Source organism: Microcebus murinus, chromosome 1 (assembly GCF_040939455.1).
Source record: "Microcebus murinus isolate Inina chromosome 1, M.murinus_Inina_mat1.0, whole genome shotgun sequence".
NCBI lineage: Eukaryota > Metazoa > Chordata > Mammalia > Primates > Cheirogaleidae > Microcebus > Microcebus murinus.
The window spans coordinates 64,484,720-64,504,669 of NC_134104.1; the positions used below are offsets into that span (position 1 = coordinate 64,484,720).

Here is a 19,950-nt window from a genome sequence, read left to right on the forward strand (position 1 = left end):
ATATATATGTATACACACACACACATACAGCATGTATATGTTGAAAGCAAACAATGCCCCTTTCCAAAAGTGAATCCTTATTTTCCCTATTCTTTACTATCATCCTTAGATACCAAAATTTCTAATATACATAAAAAGCCTCAACCACTAAAACAGTTATATTGAACTTGTCTATTAATATGAAAAATTTCCCAGAACTAATCAGCAAGAAAGAAAAGAAACCCCTGGACTCGAGGAAAACCTTTTCATAATGCAACCCCAAGTTAGGGAATTAAATAGCTGAAATGTTTATTTAGCACTAGAGAAGTAAATTCAAAGTTGCCTGTGGGTAGCCATGTACAATAAAAGATTTAGTTGACAAAGTTTGATTTATAAAATATACTTACATATTTTTCCTTAGGCAAAATCAGCAGCAACCTGGAATAATTCAGATTTATTATGGGATGATTGCCTATGTTTTTCTCTGTGACACTAATGCTGAAAATGACCCAATCAGCTTTATCTGGCATATGGAAGAAACAATAGTAGGGCAACAGAATTTTCAAAAGCAGTACAACTGACAAAGTAAGAGTTACAAAGGGTCTTGATTAGTTAGTGACAAGAACATGAAAGTGTTCCACAGAGAACTCTGTCTCCTAAATCTCTCCTTTCTTCATATCCATCATCTTTACCTTCCCTGATATTTCTCAATCCAGCCATATGTACCTTTTGGTCCTTCAGAAACCAGGTGCTTTTATATCCCAAATTCTCTCAGTGCTTTTTTTTTCCCACCAAAGTTCTCATTTCAAAGAATACACTTTGAAAGTTTAAAAGAAGGAAAAAATATAAAGGAAAGGAAAAACAAAGCTACTTTTCCCCAATTAGTAAATAAATCTGCGAAAGAGTTTTCCTGTGTTAAAATCAACATGCTTTTGTTAATAAGCAACACCTTAGTGACAGGGCATCTGAGAAATTGAAACTAAATGAATAGACTACCAGGCAGAAAACTAAAAATAGGATTTATAGTTACCCCTAAAAATGTCATTTCTATTACCAAAAAGGGTGCCTTATTAGTACCAACTTCCAATACATCTGAATTATGCTGGGATTTAACTTTTAGCCAATTCCATTTCTATACTTTAAAAAAAAATCTTGTTCAGATCTTATACTTTATGAACTTCCTCTAGGACAGGAGCAAGACAAATTCCTCTGTTTCAGACAGCAAATAGATCGTGTCAGTTAAATGAACTTTAATTCATTCATTGAAACACCTGCAACTGGCAGCAAAAATTCCCAATGTACACTACTCTTACTAACGTGAGGAGACAACTTTGTGTGCTTTATGTTTTTTCCATTCAAACTGGTTTATAAAATGAAAAATTTTAAACCATCCAATAGAAGGTACATAATTTAAAACATCCTATAGAAATGACATGTTACCAGTAATTTACAATTTTAAAAAACTCAGCCACAAAAGAAGTCAAAGCTAAAAACAAGATTTTTACTATGAATCAGTGCTTCTATTACCCTTCTGAAAGAAGTTATATTTTAATGTGATGTAAAGGCAACATTGAAAATTCTTCTTTAAATTAACCACCTAATTTATCCCTAAAATTACAAAGAATCAAAGTCTTTTACAGGTCGAGTGCAGTAAACTACAATGTTCTCTCAGCACAAAGCAGCACTAGAAAAAGTAACAGTTATAGATGGGAGTTGACTAGTTTTGCAGTGGCTGCTCCATCAATAACAAAACAGACATCAGACGGTATCCATCCCAGAGCACAGACACAACTACAGACTAGATGTGAAGAATGCGTCACACTCTTGGCTGATAAATGTCCTTTGTCTTTGACTCTTTCTAGTTTGAATGAAGTGGATTTTTTAAAAGTTTAAATCAGGTCACATAAGTTGACTGCTTAAATAACATCATGATGAGGTATGAAAGCTCTGAATATCCCTTACATTCAGCAGGATTTACCAGAGATGTATAATAGCTTGTCAGGGGCAACTTCCAAATAGTTTTTACACTTTGGGGTTATAATGAATTCTAGAAGAGGACAAGTCTAAAGAAGTTTAAAAGGGTATGCTCTGAAACAGAAGTGAGCAACTTTTCCTTCAGAATTCATTTTGAACAGCACATCAACAAAAAAATCTTCTCTGATAGTGTATCCCAACATTGAGTCAAGATGGCCAACTAGCACCGAGAAGTTGTATTGAACTCACTTGCAGTTCTCTTGGCAATTAAGCATAGTTTTTCATTCCAGTCCAAGTACAAATGTGGATCACTGAATGCAGTACTGGAAGCGCCATTTGCAGGTATAGAGTGCAGTCATCATTAAATGAGCCAGAAGGTGGATATTGTTTTTATTGGGGTGGGGAATGGGGGGCGCACAGTACTAACAGGAGATGAAATAAAATGATTAGGGAACAATGAGGTTATAAGAAAAAGATCACTGCCCTTATTTGAGTTAAACAGGTCATGTTGCAAAGATGGTAATTTTTTAACAGTAAGGATGCTACATTAAAGGAATCATATGTGCAGCATGAATATATTAGAATCTAGCTGCACCTGACTTAAGAAAAAAATCCCTAAGTAACTTTTAAAAGTATGTGTTATCTGCCAGTCACAGAGGGGAAAAGCACCTAGGGTGAACTCCAATTTAATGAGGACCTTGAACATCAGGACCACAAAGCCTGAAACATTTGTTTTAATGCAGAAATACAGCATCTAGTTACACTGGTTGAGTTTGGGAAAACTGGACAGTGGCTTTTTTGTGTGTTTGTTTGCTTTTCTTAGTTTTATTATTGAATTAGAGGATATGGTTTTTGATTACTGAGGATTTTAAATCATACCAGCATTAGGATTGAACCACTTCCAAATCCTAAGACACATAGACCAAGAGATGCAAAAACCATACAAATTAATATGTGCCCCTCTCCTTTCTGCTCTAAGGGAATCTGCAAACCAGTATCACATTTAAGAGTCAAAGTGTTAATTCTTCAGCATTCCTGACAACTAGAAAGCACATTCACTGAAGGCTGAAGGTGAGGGAGTGGATGGTTTAACTTTAATATCTGAAGAATGGCGCCAATAGAGGAAAGAAAACCATCCAATCTCAGTAAGTATTAATGCAAATTTGGCTAGAAAAAGCCATCGGATAATCCAAGGGTTCACTGTGGAAGAACTCATGAAAAGTACTCTGAAGTATACACAACAGGTCTAAATATCTCCCTTGTCGCAAGTAGTTGTGTGAAATTCAAGATAAAGGTTTAGTCTCATCTTTTAATGTCAGTATTTTTTTCCCACGTTAAAGGGAATGAGGAGTCGTCCTCTTTTATCCCCCATAAAAAAGGGAGCCACATTAATATATGTATATTCCCATGACTCTAATATAGGTGCGGATCTCCAAAGCCTAAGGATTTTTCCATAAGAGATTTGGCCGTTCTGGTTACCCTTTTATTAGAAGGGTATTCCACCACAGAGAGCCAGAGGTTTTCCAGATGTGTGTAAGAGAGCAGGTGCGCAAGGCAAGCAAATGAGCGCAAACAGTATTATGGAAAACATTTGAGAAGTTAGCTCCATGAGGACTGTGGGCTCCACAAGAGGACTCGACTGGATAGCCTGGTCTGACAGAGGAACGTGAAAGCAGAGTATTGCTTCAAAGCTGGAAACCTTCCATAGGAGCCTCACACTGCTGGAAGATGTACTGCTGCTGGCTAAGATCAACCTGGGGTGCAATGCTGCTGTCTTCATCTTCGGTCCCGAAGTAATGCTCAATAAGGTCAAAGGCCTTCTGGTAGATTTCCTGGTTTTCGTGACTCTGTAAGAACTCAATTTTATCCAGGCCTAAAATGAAGAATAAAGGAAAATCTTTATTGGAATTTCTAATATTTGTTGGAAATTCTGGCAAAACTGTATTTTGCCATATGTCTCCTTAATTGATGTAAAGGAAGATTCTCTATTTGAATCTTGCATTTTATATTAGCACAGAAATGACTATTGGGATTATACCTGAAAGCTAGTATTAAATACACATGCAAGCAACATCCAGTCTGCAGAAGCAGCAATTTCCATAACAATATCCATTTCATCAAGTGCCATGCGGTAGCATTAGTGTTTTTATTGGACTCTATGGCCTAATTAATTCTTGGCCATCAGCTTCTTTAATCAAAGCATCTTACCATAAGCTTCTTCAATCAAAGCACAGTAAGGGTTAATGCCATTGCCGTTCCTTTTGGCTTCTTGTTCTCCAAGCCTCAAGATATTTTCCAAACCATTTAGGGCAACCTGTACAATCTTAGAGTCCATGACCGTGAGGAGATCACAGAGTGGCTTGATACAACCCAGTTCTACTAGGTACCTAAATTAATACAAAAAAAATTTAGTCAAACAAAACTTTTAATTTTGTAGAACTTTTATGAAATTGGTGAGTCATCCACAAACTCAGAGGATGCAGAGATAAAAACAGGCTCTCATTCAACCATACAAGCTATACCTTAATTATAAAAAAGCTATGAATAAATCCCCAAACCAGTTCTCAGGCACCATCTCCATTCTTTTTTCTCTCCACAATTATGGACTCCAAAAAATAGGAATACTCTCCTACTTTGAATATGATCAACTCATCAAAATAGTGTAGGTTTGACTGATTAATTTCATCTTTGTTTCTGTAGGTAGCCACATCTCTGAAACATGACACACTTGGTACTAAAAGCCAACAGAAGCCCATTAGGCCAAATGTTGCAAAGATGATTAGAATTTTAATAACATAAATTGTGAGAAGACTATATGGGAAGAATAAGACAAACATAAGGAGAATTCAAGAACTAGTATTTTTCTTTTTAATTCAGGCAGAATTTAATATGTAATCAAGATTAATGATAATGGAACTGAAACATGATTACTGTATCATATTCAGACAGATATCCATGCCATTCTGGTTTCTCAACTTGTATAGCTAGAGGCAGAGATAATGACTCCAGTTGCATATTCTATGAATGTGCAATTAGGTCATTATGGAACTTACTACTAGTGCTACTCTATTTTTCACTCACATATTTCTTTGGGGGGGGCATGTGGGGAGGATTTCAAAAATACATAAAAACCAATCTCTGGCCAGGCAAACCAAGAACAAGAAGAAAAAAGACAAATTACTAATATCACAAAATAAAAAGGGTATCACCATTTATCTTATGGAAATAAAAAGGATAATAAAGGAATATTACAAACTGCTCACAAATTTCACAACTTAAATGATAAAATGGACAATTTTCTTGAAAGACACAAACTACCAAAACTCACCAAGTAGGCTTTATTCCAGATATGCCAGACTAATCTAACATTAAAAAAAAAAATCAATGTAATCCATCACATCAACAGATGAAATGTGCATCTGCTGCACATTTCAACAGATGCAAAGAATCATTTGACAAAATCCAACACTCATACATGATTAAAAATTTTCAGTAAACTAGCCAGGCGCAGTGACTTACACCTGTAGTCCTACACTCTAGGAGACTGAGATGGGAGGATCACTGGAGGTCAGGAGTTTGAGACCAGCCTGAGCAAGAACAAGACCCTGTCTCTACAAAAATAAAAATAAATGAGCCAGGCATGGTGGCATACACCCATAGTCCTAGCTACTCAGGATTCTGAAGGGGGAGGATCACTTAATCCCAGGAGTTCAAGGTTACAGTGAGCTAGTGAGCTATGATTATGCCACTGCACTCCAGCCTGGGCAACAGAGCAAGACTGTGTCTAAAAAGAAATTAAAAGAAAGGAAAAAAAAAAAACACATGATCTCCTTTACATCAGCATCAAAAAAGTATAAATCTAACAAAATGTGTACAGGATCTATATAAGAAAAACTATAAAACTCTGATGAAAGAAGTAAAAAAGATCTATTATAAATGAATGGAGAAACATTCAACATTCATGGACAGTAAGACTCAATATTGTTAAGATATCAGTTCATCCCAATTTGATCTATGGATTCAATGTGATAATTCCACAAATCAAAATCCCAGCAAGTTATTTTATGGATACCAACAAACTGATTCTAGAATTTATATGGGACAGCAAAGACCAATACAGTACAAGAGAACAGCCAATACAATACTGAAGAACAGTCAGAGGACTGACATTACCTAACTGACTATAAAGCTGCAGTAATCAAGACAGCTTGGCACTGGTGAAAGAATAAACAAATAAACCAACAGAACAGAACAGAGAGCACAGAAACACAGCCACACAAAAACAGTCAACAAATTTTTGACAGAAGAGCAAAGTTTAATGGAGAAGAGACTTTTTTTTTCAACAAATGGTGCTATCTATATATTAATATACACATCCCCAAAAATAAAAATAATAAACCAAAACACAGACCTTACTTATACCTGTCACAAAAACTAACTCAAAAATGGATCACAGATCTAAATGTAAAATGCAAAGCTATAAAACTCCTGAAAGATAACATAGGAAAAAATCTAGGTGACCTTGGGTTTGTAGATGAGTGTTTAGATAAAACATCAAAAGCATAATCCATGGACAGAAAAAAATTGATAACTTGGACTTCATTAAAATTTCAAACTCCTCTGTGAAAGTCACTGTTACAAGAATGAAAAGAAAAGCCACAGACTAGGAGAAAATATTTGCAAAACACATATTTGATAAGAGGCTGGTATCCAAAATATACAAAGTACTCTTAAAATTCAACAGTAAGAAAATGAAAAACCCAATTAAAAAATTGACAAAAGATCTGAACAGAAACCTCATCAAAGAAGACACATAGATGGCAAATTAAGATATGAAACAATGTTCAACATCACATCATATGACATCAGAGAACTGAAAATTAAAACAAGATACCACTACACAACTATTAGAATAGCTAAAACACTGACAATATCAAGTGCCAGAAAGAATATGGAGCAACAGAACCTTCATCTGTTGCTGGCTGGAATGCAAAATGGGACAATCACTTTGGAAGACAACTTAGCAGTTTCTTAACAAAGCTAAATATCGTCTTCCCATATGACCCAGTAATCACACTCCTAGACTTTACCCAAATGAAAATTTATGCCCACACAAAAACCTAAACACAAATATTTACAGCAGCTTTATTCATAATTGTTAAAAACTAGAAGCAACCAGGATGTTCTTCAGTAGGTCAATGGATAAACTGTGGTATATCCATATCATGGAATATTATTCACTGATGAAAAGGAAATGAGCTATCAGGGCATGAATAGACATGGAAGAAATTTGAATGCCTATTACTAAGTAAAAGAACTCCATCTGAAAAAGCTACATAATATATAATTCCAACTATATGATACTCTGAAAAAGGCAGAACTATATATAGAAAGTAAAAAGAACAATGGTTGCCGGAGATTCCAGGGGTTAAGGAGGTAGTGATGACAGGTGAAACAGAGAGTAATTTTAGGGTAGTAAAACTATTCTATAAGTAAGATACTGCCATGTTAAACATGTAACACTAGGCATCCAGAACCCTACAAAACAAAGAGTGAACCTTAACATAAACTATGGATTTTAGTTAATAATAATGTATCAGTACTGGTTAATTAACTGTATCAAATGTAAACACACAAATGCAAGACATTAATAACAGGGCAAACTGTGTTCAGGGGAGGGAAATATATTGGAACACTGTACTATCAGCTCAATTTTTCTGTAAACTTAAAAATGTTCTAAAAATAGACTATTAGTTTTTTTTAAAGGTGGTTTTAGGTCATATTTAGCATTTTTGCTCAGAATTATTTAACAGTATCATGCCTTATTTAATTATATATATCCTATAAACAGAACAGGCCAGTCATCCATGCTTAGCCATTTCTATTTCCTCTTCCTTCACCCCATAGGTTTTATTCACTAAAACCTGTCAACCATCCTTTCAATATATTTAAATAATTCTCATTATTTTTCTTAAAAAGAGAAAACCAAATCTCTTTTCTCATTATAAACATATACATTAGTTGTTAAAAACTTGGGAAGCACAGAAAAGCATAAAGAAAAATAGAAAGTACCCAGAGATAACCACTATTAAATTCTAGTTCTGCTATTACATACAAGCTAGATAACTTTGGGCAAGTTCTCTGATTTCTCTGTGCTTCAGATTTCTCATCTGGAAAATTCTGGGAACCACAGATGAGTAAGTCTGCCACTAAACCCCCAGTAGTCAACTAAATAGATGACTTACACATAGATGTCTTCATTTCAACTTTCCTGGCCTACCTAGGTGAGTCTATTGGATATCAAGAGACTTGTTTAGAATCTCCAAAATGTTCTCAAACTTGATCTTTCTCTATTCTTGATATGTTCTATTCTCCCCACTACAAATCTTGGCTCTGTGATCTCCGATCCTATCACCTTTAAAAAGTTTAGTACTATCTAGTTGTAGAATCTTATGTTATGAAAATCAGTATACTGATAACTTGACTGAGGATTAAAAATAAAGTTTAAGGTCACTAGAAAATTTCTAGAACTTGAATATAATTAATTAAATGAATAACTTTACTATGAACTATAAAATTATTGACTAAAAGTTTCTTATAAAAACAACTACCCGGCCAGGTGTGGCGGCTCACACCTGTAATCCTAGCACTCTGGGAGGCCAAGGTGGGTGGATCATTTAAGCTCAGGAGTTCGAGACCAGCCTGAGCAACAGCGAGCCCCGTCTCTACTAAAAATAGAAAGAAATCAATTGGACAACTAAAAATATATACAAAAAATTAGCCAGGCATGGTGGTGCATGCCTGTAGTCCGAGATACTTGGGAGTCTGCGGCAGGAGGCTCGTTTGAGCTCAGGAGTTTGAGGTTGCTGTGAGCTAGGCTGACTCCATGACACTCTAGCCTGGGCAACAGAGTGAGACTCTGTTTCAAAACACAAACAAAAAACAATAAACAAAAAAAACTCTACCCAAAAATGTGCTGATATGTATTATAAATTCAGAGTTTTGATAATCTGAGTAGATTCTATTTGCAAGATATGGTCTTGGTAATTTATACTCTAATATAATTCATTTAATAAAGTTTTAAGTTCCCAATTCTACCATTTAAACTATTTAAACATAGATCCCCAAAGGTGTACAATCACGGCAGTCAACAGCTTTCTTTCCAAGGATCTACAAGATTAAAAGGTCAGTGGCAGCATCACTCAGCTGACACAACTATTCTTAATTACCTTAAGAGTCTGTACTTTTCAAGATTAAAAGGGATTTAAGGTGATATTTTCTGATGCAACCTCTCATCTTTGGAGAATTAAGATTTGCTATATTTGAGAAAAGCATTATAAGAAGGACTATTTCCTCAGGATTAAGTTTAAAGACTTGAAAAGATGACTGGAAAACAGCATGGAAAACAAGCACAATTCTATGGTTAAAGACTGGGAATGGTTCCTATGGGTAACGTATTTAAAACATCTGGATGAAATGATTACTGTTCATCAAGGTGAGCTGACTTTTGTGGCAGAATAGACTACCACCAAGAAGGTTTTTTCTGAATAAGGATATTTAGTGCACAAGAACACATTATCTAGAAAAGTGAGCTATTTTCTAAAATTATATTAATGTTGCAAACCTGAGAAAGTGGATCTGATTGGTAATTTTACATCTAGGAGTTCCTTTAAGGAGCAGAAATTTATGGGGAAGAAATCTAGATTTAGAATGAAAAAATGAGTTTTAAGAGACTGAATGGTAAAGTCAGATTTCTTCACATAAACAACAAATTCACTGTATCTAAAATCATTGCCCTTAAAGATGATTTGCTCCTTTGCATCCTAATTTTTATCAGCAGCATCACCATTTTCTAGTCATCTTTGACTTCCTTCTTCTTTGCTTCTGACAGCCTTCCACCAAGTTCTATATATCCTTCTTTCCCATACCCAGACCCACTCATTCCTTTCTACTACGGCTATCACCTCAAGCCTGGCCATCACTATACCCTGAAGGCACCTTACTTGTTCTTTCTTCTCAAAACACTGTTTTTCATGTCACTGTTGATGTCAGACACTCCAAGTTTTCCCAATATCTAAGACTAAGGCCTTCATCCCAGTATTCAAAGTTCACCAATTACTTAATTCCTCATCCCTGTGAAAGAATAACCTATAAGATTGATCTTCTTCAAAAACATTGTGTGCATTCTCACACTTTAAAAACTTCATGCTATTCTCTCCTCCAAAATTGCAAAATCTCTACCCAAATGGTAAGTTTCATCTCTTTCATGAATCTTTCTCTAATTCCAGTCAACATTCCTTATCCCTCATTCTTAAGAACACAGTATGTATTAGCATTTGATTATATTCAACCTATAATTGTAGATATTTCCTAAATTATTCTAACTGGTTCTTGCATCCAAATCTTGTCTCTTCAACAAGAATGAGCAGAAGTCAGATAGATGTCTTTTATCTGTGATAAAGTCAGTTTTTTGGAGTGTTAAGCTTTTTGTGATAATCTTTCAAGACAATGCTTCATACAGGTAAGAAGAAACTGTAGGATATGATAATTAACTTTATTATTATAAATAGCTATGCTGAATTTTAAAAAGGGAGAGTAGCAATTCTCTTCTCTAAGACAGGGAAATACTCCTGAATACTTCCTCATGAAAGATGGCATAATATTTTAGAAATGTTTTTAAAATATGTATGTGCATGGTTTAATTATTTCAATTAAGAAAACATTTGGTACAAAATATAGAGATAATTAATGATTATAAATCTGAATTTGAACATAAAATTTATTCAAATAACTATTCTATAGTATTTCATACTGTTGCTATCTGGTGATGGCATACTTAAAATCATAGCATCCTAGAACCAGAACCTTGAGACTGAAAAAAACATAAAAGATAAATGTGCTTTTGACAACCACTTGAAGTCTTCCTTGACTTGTCCATTATGAATTTTACTGAAATAGGTATTGCCTATGTTAGTCTGCTTACAGTCTTATTATTCCAGGTACATTTCTTATCTTCTCTATCTGACCAATTTTTACAATTTATCAGGACTATTTTTATTTTTTAATTCCAAACAGAGCACTCAAAATTAGCATTTGTTGAATGCCTACATTTAATCCCAAAAGCAACAATGTTAAGAAGTAGCTATCGTTTTCTGATATTACATACAAGGAAGGGGGTAATGCTTTAACACTCATTTGAAACCATCCTCTCCTCATCTGGATTCCCCACAAAGTAAGTTAAGGCAGGCTAAGAGTCTGGGTTCTATTTTTCTCTTCATCATTCCTTTTTTTCTTCCTATATGGAATAGTGGATGTTCAGAAGTTAGTATTTAATTATATGATACTCCTTTGAGGAACTGATTCTCATCCATATTTATACTCTCTCTTCACATTAAGATTATAAGCTGTTACCAAGGGAGCCATGTAAATCTCAAGCTGCTACAAATCTCTCCCTTTACAGAATACTGTAATACTTTAGAAGACACTTGCCTCTACTTAATTTGGCACTTTATTCTACGTCAACCCTCTTTCAAGTCTGGTCTAATTCTACTATTAAGATATTTCTGATCAAACAACTCCAGAGTAGGCTGAAGTTACCTGTAAGTATTTCTATTGCCTCAAACCTCAACTATGCCTTACTTCTCACATCCCAGAATTATTTTCAAGAAGAAATGGGAGAGATGTAAGGAATCAAATACACATTTGAGTCTAATTACGACACTGAGATTTTCAAAGGGGTAGAATTAAGCACTCTTATTTAATAAGATCATCTCTCACCTTATTCCTCAAAGGTAGCTATTCTTTCACTCTAGGGTAATATGAAGGGAAGTTATAAAGGGACAGACACAATAATAAGTTTTCCTTTCATTTACAAGATGCTACCTGACTAGTACTCACTTGATTTGTTCAGCTGATCCTCCAGAAGTTGCATTTGTGATGGCCCAGGCGGCTTCTTTCCTTGTCCGAAACTCAGCAGTTTGTAATATACTAATGAGGGCTGGAAAAATATTGGCATCTATCACAGTCTGAAATTAAAAGAAAATTTAAGTGGGAAAAAAAATTTTAATGGAAAGGGAAACGACAAGATTTGCAAAAGTACACAATAGTAATTATAACTTTTAAGCTAGCTTCACTACTGACATCCTTCCCTCTGTCAAAAATGAATTGGAAAGCATTAAGTCCTATACTTGGTATCACTGATAAGATCAACCCTGGAGAATTTGTTATCTTCCCTGGAGTTTGTGATTTTATATCTCCTAAGTTTTCTCCCTGAATTCTTTTCTCTTTTTATTGTTCTCTCTTGTTCCACCCACAGTAACAAATTATAGAAGTTCAATTTTCTGTTCTTCTGCTATTTTCATTTCTCTCATAGCATACAATCTTGCAAAATGTACTGAAAACTCTCTAGTCCTTGCTTCTCTCTGGTCTGGCCCAGGATAGCCAGCAGTTTACTTTAGATCAGCTAGTCACCTCAAACACATTATCTGCCCTCTGTCAGGTCTCCTTTTCACCCTCTCTAGTTCACAAAGGCTATTTACTTATTTATCCATTCTAAATTCAGTCAGTTACCAAGTGTCCTTATCATTCTCAATTTAAATGTCCCGAGTCCATCTTTTACCTTCCATTAGCACTGCAGCCATCCTATTCCAAAGTCACCACCTCCCAATCAGATTAACAGAACAGCCTTATAGTCAATGGAATACTTTTACTCAATCCTACTCATATACTAACACTGAAGTAGTCTTCCCAAAATTACCGTCTTTATGTTTCTCTTTGGCACAGGAACCTAAAATGGGTTCACATCATTTCCTATATCAAGAAACTGAGTTCTGCATAAAAGCCTGGTGGATGCAGGCAATCAACTACAGATGAAATCACCTAGTATACATGCTACAAATTGGTATAGCTATCAATCTCAGTCCCTAATTCAGCATTCTGGAAACAATTAGCTATGCTTTCCTGGACGAGAATTCTTTCTATTATAACAGTGAAGGAAGTCAGCAAAGTTTAGCAGAAAGACACCTAATCCTGGTCCTGTCATTTACTACAGGTGTTCTTGAGCAAATAACTATTTCTCTGAGCCTCAGTTTCATCCTTCTTTTTAATTTTATCTTTACTGACAAATAACAACTATAAATATTTATGGGGTACAATGCAATGCTTTGAGATATATATAATGTGGTAGATGAGAATGTTGAATTAGATGATCTCTATGTTTCCACTCATCCCCAAATCCCCCAAGTCTATGTTTTATCTTTACTGACTCATTATTCCAGCCTTGACCACGGTCCATGCTAAACCCTTTGGCTCACTGTTTGTCTTCCACTTGAGTTACTCTCCCACTGATAGAAAGACAAAAGTAAAGGGCAGATAACCATTAAAAGAAAAATGGGTATCCACATGTTCATAAAAAACTGATGTGACCTACTCCATGGGTCTACTAGATAAAAATTATTTTACTTGATAAGAGTAAAGCTAATCTGTTTAGCACAAAGTTCATGAAAACATTTTGGAAATAGAAGATACTATGTAGAAGATACTATGTCTTAGATCTTGCTAAATCATCAAATATTGAAGACAATGGGAAAAACCAAGGCCTCAGTGTAAATTTCCAAAGGCTTAACACCTATAAGCTAGGATAAAGAAAGAAGTAGACTATGAAATAAGACAACAATCTTGGAAGTTAGTGTTCTTCAATGCAATAATGAAAATAATATATATTTTAAGAGTGACTGATATCAATGAAAATACAGAAAGAAAGGCAGGTCCTATGAGATTACCTGAATCTGTGCCCTATTTCCAGCTGTAATATTAGATATTGTCCAACATGCTTCCTTTTTGATAGATTCCTTTGGGCTACTCAGCAAATGCAATAAACTCTGCAGAGCTGAGCAATTCAAAATTACCTAAAAGGAAAAGTTTAAAATTTTTACTTATTGTATTGTTCCAAATAAATCTTTAACTCAAATAACTTATTTTAGGTAAAACATAGGCAAAGAAATAACATCTCCCCTTGAAATTTTAGAAATAAGCAACTTTTATATACATAAAAAAGTATTTACTGAGAAACTAATTAGAATTAGTTTCTAAGATTATCAAACTAGCTTCACTGTACATAAGCACAACTGCTAAAATGGCACTTAATAAGAGACAAATAATGTTTGTATTAGTAATTTCAAAAGGATTACTCATTCACCCTCCTATCCCTGTAGCATAAGTCTTCTGGATGGCTAAATATATCAAGTGGCCAGAAAACACAGAAGTAGTCTTCAGATTTTTAAGTCTTCTGATAACTCTCTACCTAGTAGTCAATGAATTAATACATACTTACTAATAAGGTATGCTTAATGAAGTACATCAGATGTTTTATTAAAAAAAGATATGACCCCAGGTATCAAATAGCTTACAAAGGTGAGGAATATAAGACAATTCCACAAGGAGAAGGAAACTTACTCTATCAGAAACTAAAATCATAAAGTTAGAATGATTAAAATAGTATGTAGCAGGCTCAAAAATCAATCATTGAAAAACAGGATATCTAATCCAGAAACAAATACAAATATTTATAAAGAATTAAGTCTATAATAAAAGTTAATCCTTTTTTTCCTCCAATGACCTGTGCTTTTATTTATCAGACAGAACTAGAGTAAGAGGCTAAATAGCCAAAAAACATTTTTTCAAGATCAATTCTTAACCCCAAGTTATCAAAATAAATTTACAACCAATTAAGTATTTTTAAAAGGAATCATAAAGCAGAAAAAAATATCAGAAAACAGCTGATCTAGGCATGGCAAAAAACTTCCCAAACATAAAACAAAGAAATTATAGAAAGAAAAAAAATTTTCACCAAACAATTTTTCCTGTCAAAAATCATAAGAAATTTATAATGCACACTACACAATATGAAAAATATTCACAGCAGGCCAGGCGTGGTGGCTCACGCCTGTAATCCTAGCACTCTGGGAGGCCGAGGCGGGAGGATCACTCAACATCAAGAGTTCGAAACCAGCCTGAGTGAGAACCCGTCTCTATTAAAAATAGAAATTAATTGACCAACTAAAAATATATATACACAAATTAGCCAGGCATGGTGGCGCACTCGGGAGGCTGAGGCAGTAGAATCACTTGAGCCCAGGAGTTTGAGGTTGCTGTGAGCTAGGCTGAAGCCATGGCACTCACTCTAGCCTGAGCAACAAAGTGAGACTCTGTCTCAAAAAAAACCAAAACAAACAAACAAACAAAAATATATTCACAGCAAATAAGCAGGCTGCTAACTTTGTGTCAATTGAAAAGAGAAACTAAATTAATAGAAAAGTACCTCACAGGTAATTAAAGAAATGCAAATTAAGATGAAGCCATTTTTTGCCTATTAAAAACAGCTCAAAAATAAAACTTATAGTAAAAGTTATCTTTCTAAAAACAATTTGATCATAATTATCAAAAAGCTTTTAAAAATCCAATTTGACACAAATAATTCCACTTCTAGGATTTCTACCCAGAGAAAAGTATAAAGCTGTTAGTAGGATGTTAAGTGAACACTATGAAAACAGTATATAAAACTGCAGAGCAGTGTGTGAGACTGTATACAATAAATGTGTTAGACAAAATATACATGAACAGAGAAAAAACTAAAGGAAATAAATTTTTATTAATAATATTTCTAGATAATGGTTATGAGTAACTTATATTCTTCACATTTCTATATTTGGAAAATTTTCTAAAATGAAAAATACTATCTTTATACTCAGTTAAAACAAACCTTAAAAAAAAAGATAAGCAACAGTATAGGAGATGTTACAAAGTAATTTTAAAAATGGCAAAGTAGTGGTATAGAAAATAAACATGTCAGCAACTACAAACACCTAAAGAGAAATAGTCAAGAAAAAAACTTCATGGAGGAGGCTCTTGAAACACAGATAGACTAACAAGGCTATTAAGGAAGAGTTCCATACCCCCAAAATTAACAGGCTAGAAAGAAGAATGACACTAAAATCTTAAGGTAGAAATTCCTTACAGCTTTTCAAGGCTCTTTATCTCACAGGCGCTAAAGAAACTTAACTGTTTCTAAGAGGAAAATAAATAATGTGAACGATGTTATTTTAGGAAAGATTAAGCTGTTTTGAGGGGAAAATAAATTAAGAGGGGTAATTGCTTAGTAGAGTAGAAGGATAAATCAGGTGGATATAGCAACAACCTTTGTGTGTGAGAAGATAGGGACCAAAATAAGGTAATTAGACATGGATCTAATAACATAAAGAATCAACAACCTCTGGTGACTTGCTATACAAAGTGTGAGAGAAGAGATTCCAATTATAACTACAAAGTTTCAAGTGTGGATGAATAGAAGAACAGTTATGTCATTAACTGGAGTGGGAAAAATCAAGACTTGGAACTTGCTTTGTTGGGAGAAGATACACTGTGAGACAAACGTGAGATATGCAAGGAGAAATATCTAATAGGTTACTAGAGACGTGGGAATGGAACGTGAGATAGGTCAGAACTAGATGTAAAGATTAAGAACTTCATTCCATCAATAAATATTGAGACCCTATATATTGTTCCAGGAACTATTGGATTATAGAGGCACAGAAATGAACAAAATTAATGTAATCCACCTCTAAAATCTTACAATCTAGTAATTAGTCAGTTATAATGCAGTGTGATTAATGCTCTGATGGATGAAACAAAAGCAGCATCAGAGAGCAGCAACTTAAGAGTCTGGGGTCAAACAAGGTTTCTCAGAGAAATAATGTTAATATCAAGACCTGAAGAATGAGAGAACATTAGTGTAGCAGTGTGGATACGTGTGAAGGTGGTGGTCAGAGCCCGGAGTGGAAGATGGAGGCATACATTCCATGCAGAGGGAACAAAGAATGTGTTAAAGCTCAGAGTGAGACTGGTCATAGCTAATGCAAGGAACAAACATGTCAAGAGCATAGAGCATGGGGTGGGAGACAAACTTTTTTTCTGAAAAGCAAATACATTGATACAGTTTAAAAACTCAGAATGTAGCAGCAAAAAAAAAAAAGGAAAAATAAAATAAAAATAAAAAACATAAAAATTCAGACATATGAAGAACTAGAGAATTTAAAGCCTCCTACTTATTCCCATTCTCTAGCCACCCAGTTCTCCTCAGAGATAACCAATGTTATCACTTTCTTGTGTAATCTTCCAGAGAAATTTTATACAAATATAATCAAACATATATTCTTTTCTTCTCTCCTCATCTGAAATGTCTGAATTAAGCACTGCAAGGGATGAGTAAAGATGGAGTAACAGGACTTAGTGACTGATGAGAGAGGTGGAGAAGATGGAATGATCGAGCTGATGTTCAGGTTTCTGGTTTGGGCAACTGCTGGTGCCATTCAGACACAGGGAATATAAGCAGAGGTTCAGATTATACAAGAGGAAATGAGTTCCCTTGTGTACAGAATAAATTTAAAGTAAAAACATTAGAGTTGGAAGACATCTGAGAGAACAAATCCAATCTGCTTAATTTTAGAGATCAGAGAAGTAAAGACATTAAATGTCTTGCTGAAAGTCAGAGTTGGTTAAGAAGGAGCTAAGGCTAAAACCTAATTCCCAACTCTCAATCTATAAATACAAGGGTGATGGTTTAAGTTATAAAATCTATGAATGAGGCTGAAGTACTATCCCCATGGAGGATGTCCACAAACAGTAGGGAACACAGGAAAAGAAGTTTGCTAAGGAGAAATCAGTGAGGTTAGTGAGGCAGAAGAACCAAAATACTTCACCAGCACAGAAGCCTAGGGAGATAATTTAAAGATGTCATCAATACATTTGAGATATCAGGAAGAAAAATGGCTAGAACAATGCACTATGAACGATGTGTCTTGATACAGAAGTTGAATGGAGTAGGGAGTGACATTAAGAACTAGCAAGGAAGAATCTTCCTCACATCGGAGACTTACCATGTACAAAAAGGAGGAAGCTATCAGAGATGATGATATTAAGATGACAGAGACAGAGAAAAGATGCTACTAGAAGTCTCTGATGCTCACAAGAACCATGTCAAGTAGTGGTAGAGGGAAACAAATCTGCTTCACCAAAAGAAAAAGTCACTATTCTAGGAGAACCCAAAATTGCTGCAAAGAACAGGTCAAGTCCGAGATACTGAAGGTATTGAGAGTAAATGCCTAAGCCAATATTTTTAAACATTAGTGAAAAACAGTACCAATTTTCCCCAATAATATGGAGTTAAACACTATAATAAAAACATGATCATGGAGCTCAATGAACTATTTTGAGGGAACAAAAATAGCTACCACTTATTCATACCTGTGTCTGAATATCATCCCCTGTGACAATGTTTCCCACAGCCCGCAAAGCAGGAGAAACCACTTTATAATCATTATGCCTGCAACCATAAAAAGAAATGTTATAGCCAACAGTTCTATCCTTAGTCTCTTTTCCTTAGAACCAAAATCCAAAAGAAATAATGTGATATGATTTTAGAGCAGAAAAGTGCCTATTGTGGTTATTGAGAACCTTATCATGATGACAGAATGGTATCCCCTAGATGAACTGTCTTTCCCCTTATTTAATATTTCTGAAAAAAAACTACAAAATTTCCTAGTAATCTTTCCCAGGAATTACCATCCCCTAGATTCCAAGTTTTCTTTCTCATTCTTTAATACAGGTTTCATTCCCTCTTTACTTGGTCTTCTGTGGTTGTTGAGACAATGGAGAATAAATAGATAACATTTATGTAACACTTTTAAGTTATAAATAAAACCCTCCACAAGGCCCTTTTTATGTATTTGAAGACAGATACTAAGTCCTGATTCAGGCTAAATAAGTCAATATCTTTAAAATTTCCTTAAAGGTCTTATTTTCTCTTCCCTTTAATGAGACTGATCACTCCTCTCAAACCTGTGCCAGTTCCGTCACATTTAAGAGCTGATAACTAAAAAGAAATGGTTGAAATATACAGTAGCCTAGAGACTAATGAATGCAAAGGATTACTTCCCAGATTTTGAATGATGTACTTCTGACTCCTATAGCATCACACTGCCTTTAATTCATAACAGCACTACACTATTGATCTGTATCCAGTCTTTGGCCAGCTATGATGCCAGAATTTTGTATTCTGTACATTATACCTATCTAATCCATTCCACATGTCACATTTGGGACAATGTCTTCTAGCATCTAATTTGTACTTCATTTAAATTTCATGTTGCTTATAATTGTACAATTTCCCCATTATGATATCATTCTGTTTTTTTCTTCTATAGTATTATCTAAACCTTTGATTAATACAGTCTCAGTATTTATGCCATGAGTAAGTCTTCCACTCCATCATCAAAGGCATCACAAAGAGATAAAGTAAAATAATATTCAACATCTGACACTAGTCTAAATTAAACTCTAAATGAGACAGATGAAGAATGACTATTTTTAGTGACAAAATGCCTTTTGAAATCCAGTGGCTGATCTCACGTTATCCAGTATGAGCCTGGAACTATATATCAGTTTTCCAAATGTTTCTGCTGAAAGACTGCTAACAGCAGAAAAGAGGTTATTTTATAAGCCTCAAAGAAATAAAACAAACAAAAAGATTTGACATCAACATAAACAAGTAACAAAAAAAAGTAGCCCAAAGCACATTAAATGAGTATAATGCACAATCAATTATTATTCAAGTATTACCAACCAGAGAACTAATATGGGGGGGGAGGAGAGTAGACACACTTTCTTAAAGATATCTTACATCAGCAGCTCCACAAGTCTTCTACATACTCCTGCGTCAATGACTGCTTGAATTTTATCATTGGGTCCATCTGATAGATATGAGAGGGCCCAGCAGGCATCAGCCAGTACATCAGTGTCACTGACAAACAGCAACCAGGAAAGGACATTCAGACAGGGGGAAACCTGTGAAAGAAAGATGAGACTATGAAATTCAATTGAATAAAGCCAGAAGTGTGACGAAATACTAAAGAATGTAACCAAGTTGTTTCATACTTAGTGACT

The 19,950-nt window shown here is 34.7% G+C and overlaps 1 protein-coding gene across 1 annotated transcript in view; it reads right to left on the reverse strand.

Annotated features, from left to right (window-relative positions):
• Window positions 1-2,314: 2,314 nt before the first annotated feature.
• KPNA1 (karyopherin subunit alpha 1) overlaps window positions 2,315-19,950 on the reverse strand; it is a 66,328-nt gene continuing 48,692 nt past the window's right edge. The window contains exons 9-14 of the mRNA XM_012780492.3: window positions 19,688-19,851; window positions 18,253-18,331; window positions 13,734-13,859; window positions 11,851-11,978; window positions 4,162-4,340; window positions 2,315-3,826 (exon numbers count right to left, since the gene is read on the reverse strand). Coding sequence (XP_012635946.1) covers window positions 3,639-3,826; window positions 4,162-4,340; window positions 11,851-11,978; window positions 13,734-13,859; window positions 18,253-18,331; window positions 19,688-19,851 — 864 coding nt within the window. The 3' untranslated portion in view covers window positions 2,315-3,638. The remainder of the gene's footprint in view (window positions 3,827-4,161; window positions 4,341-11,850; window positions 11,979-13,733; window positions 13,860-18,252; window positions 18,332-19,687; window positions 19,852-19,950) is intronic.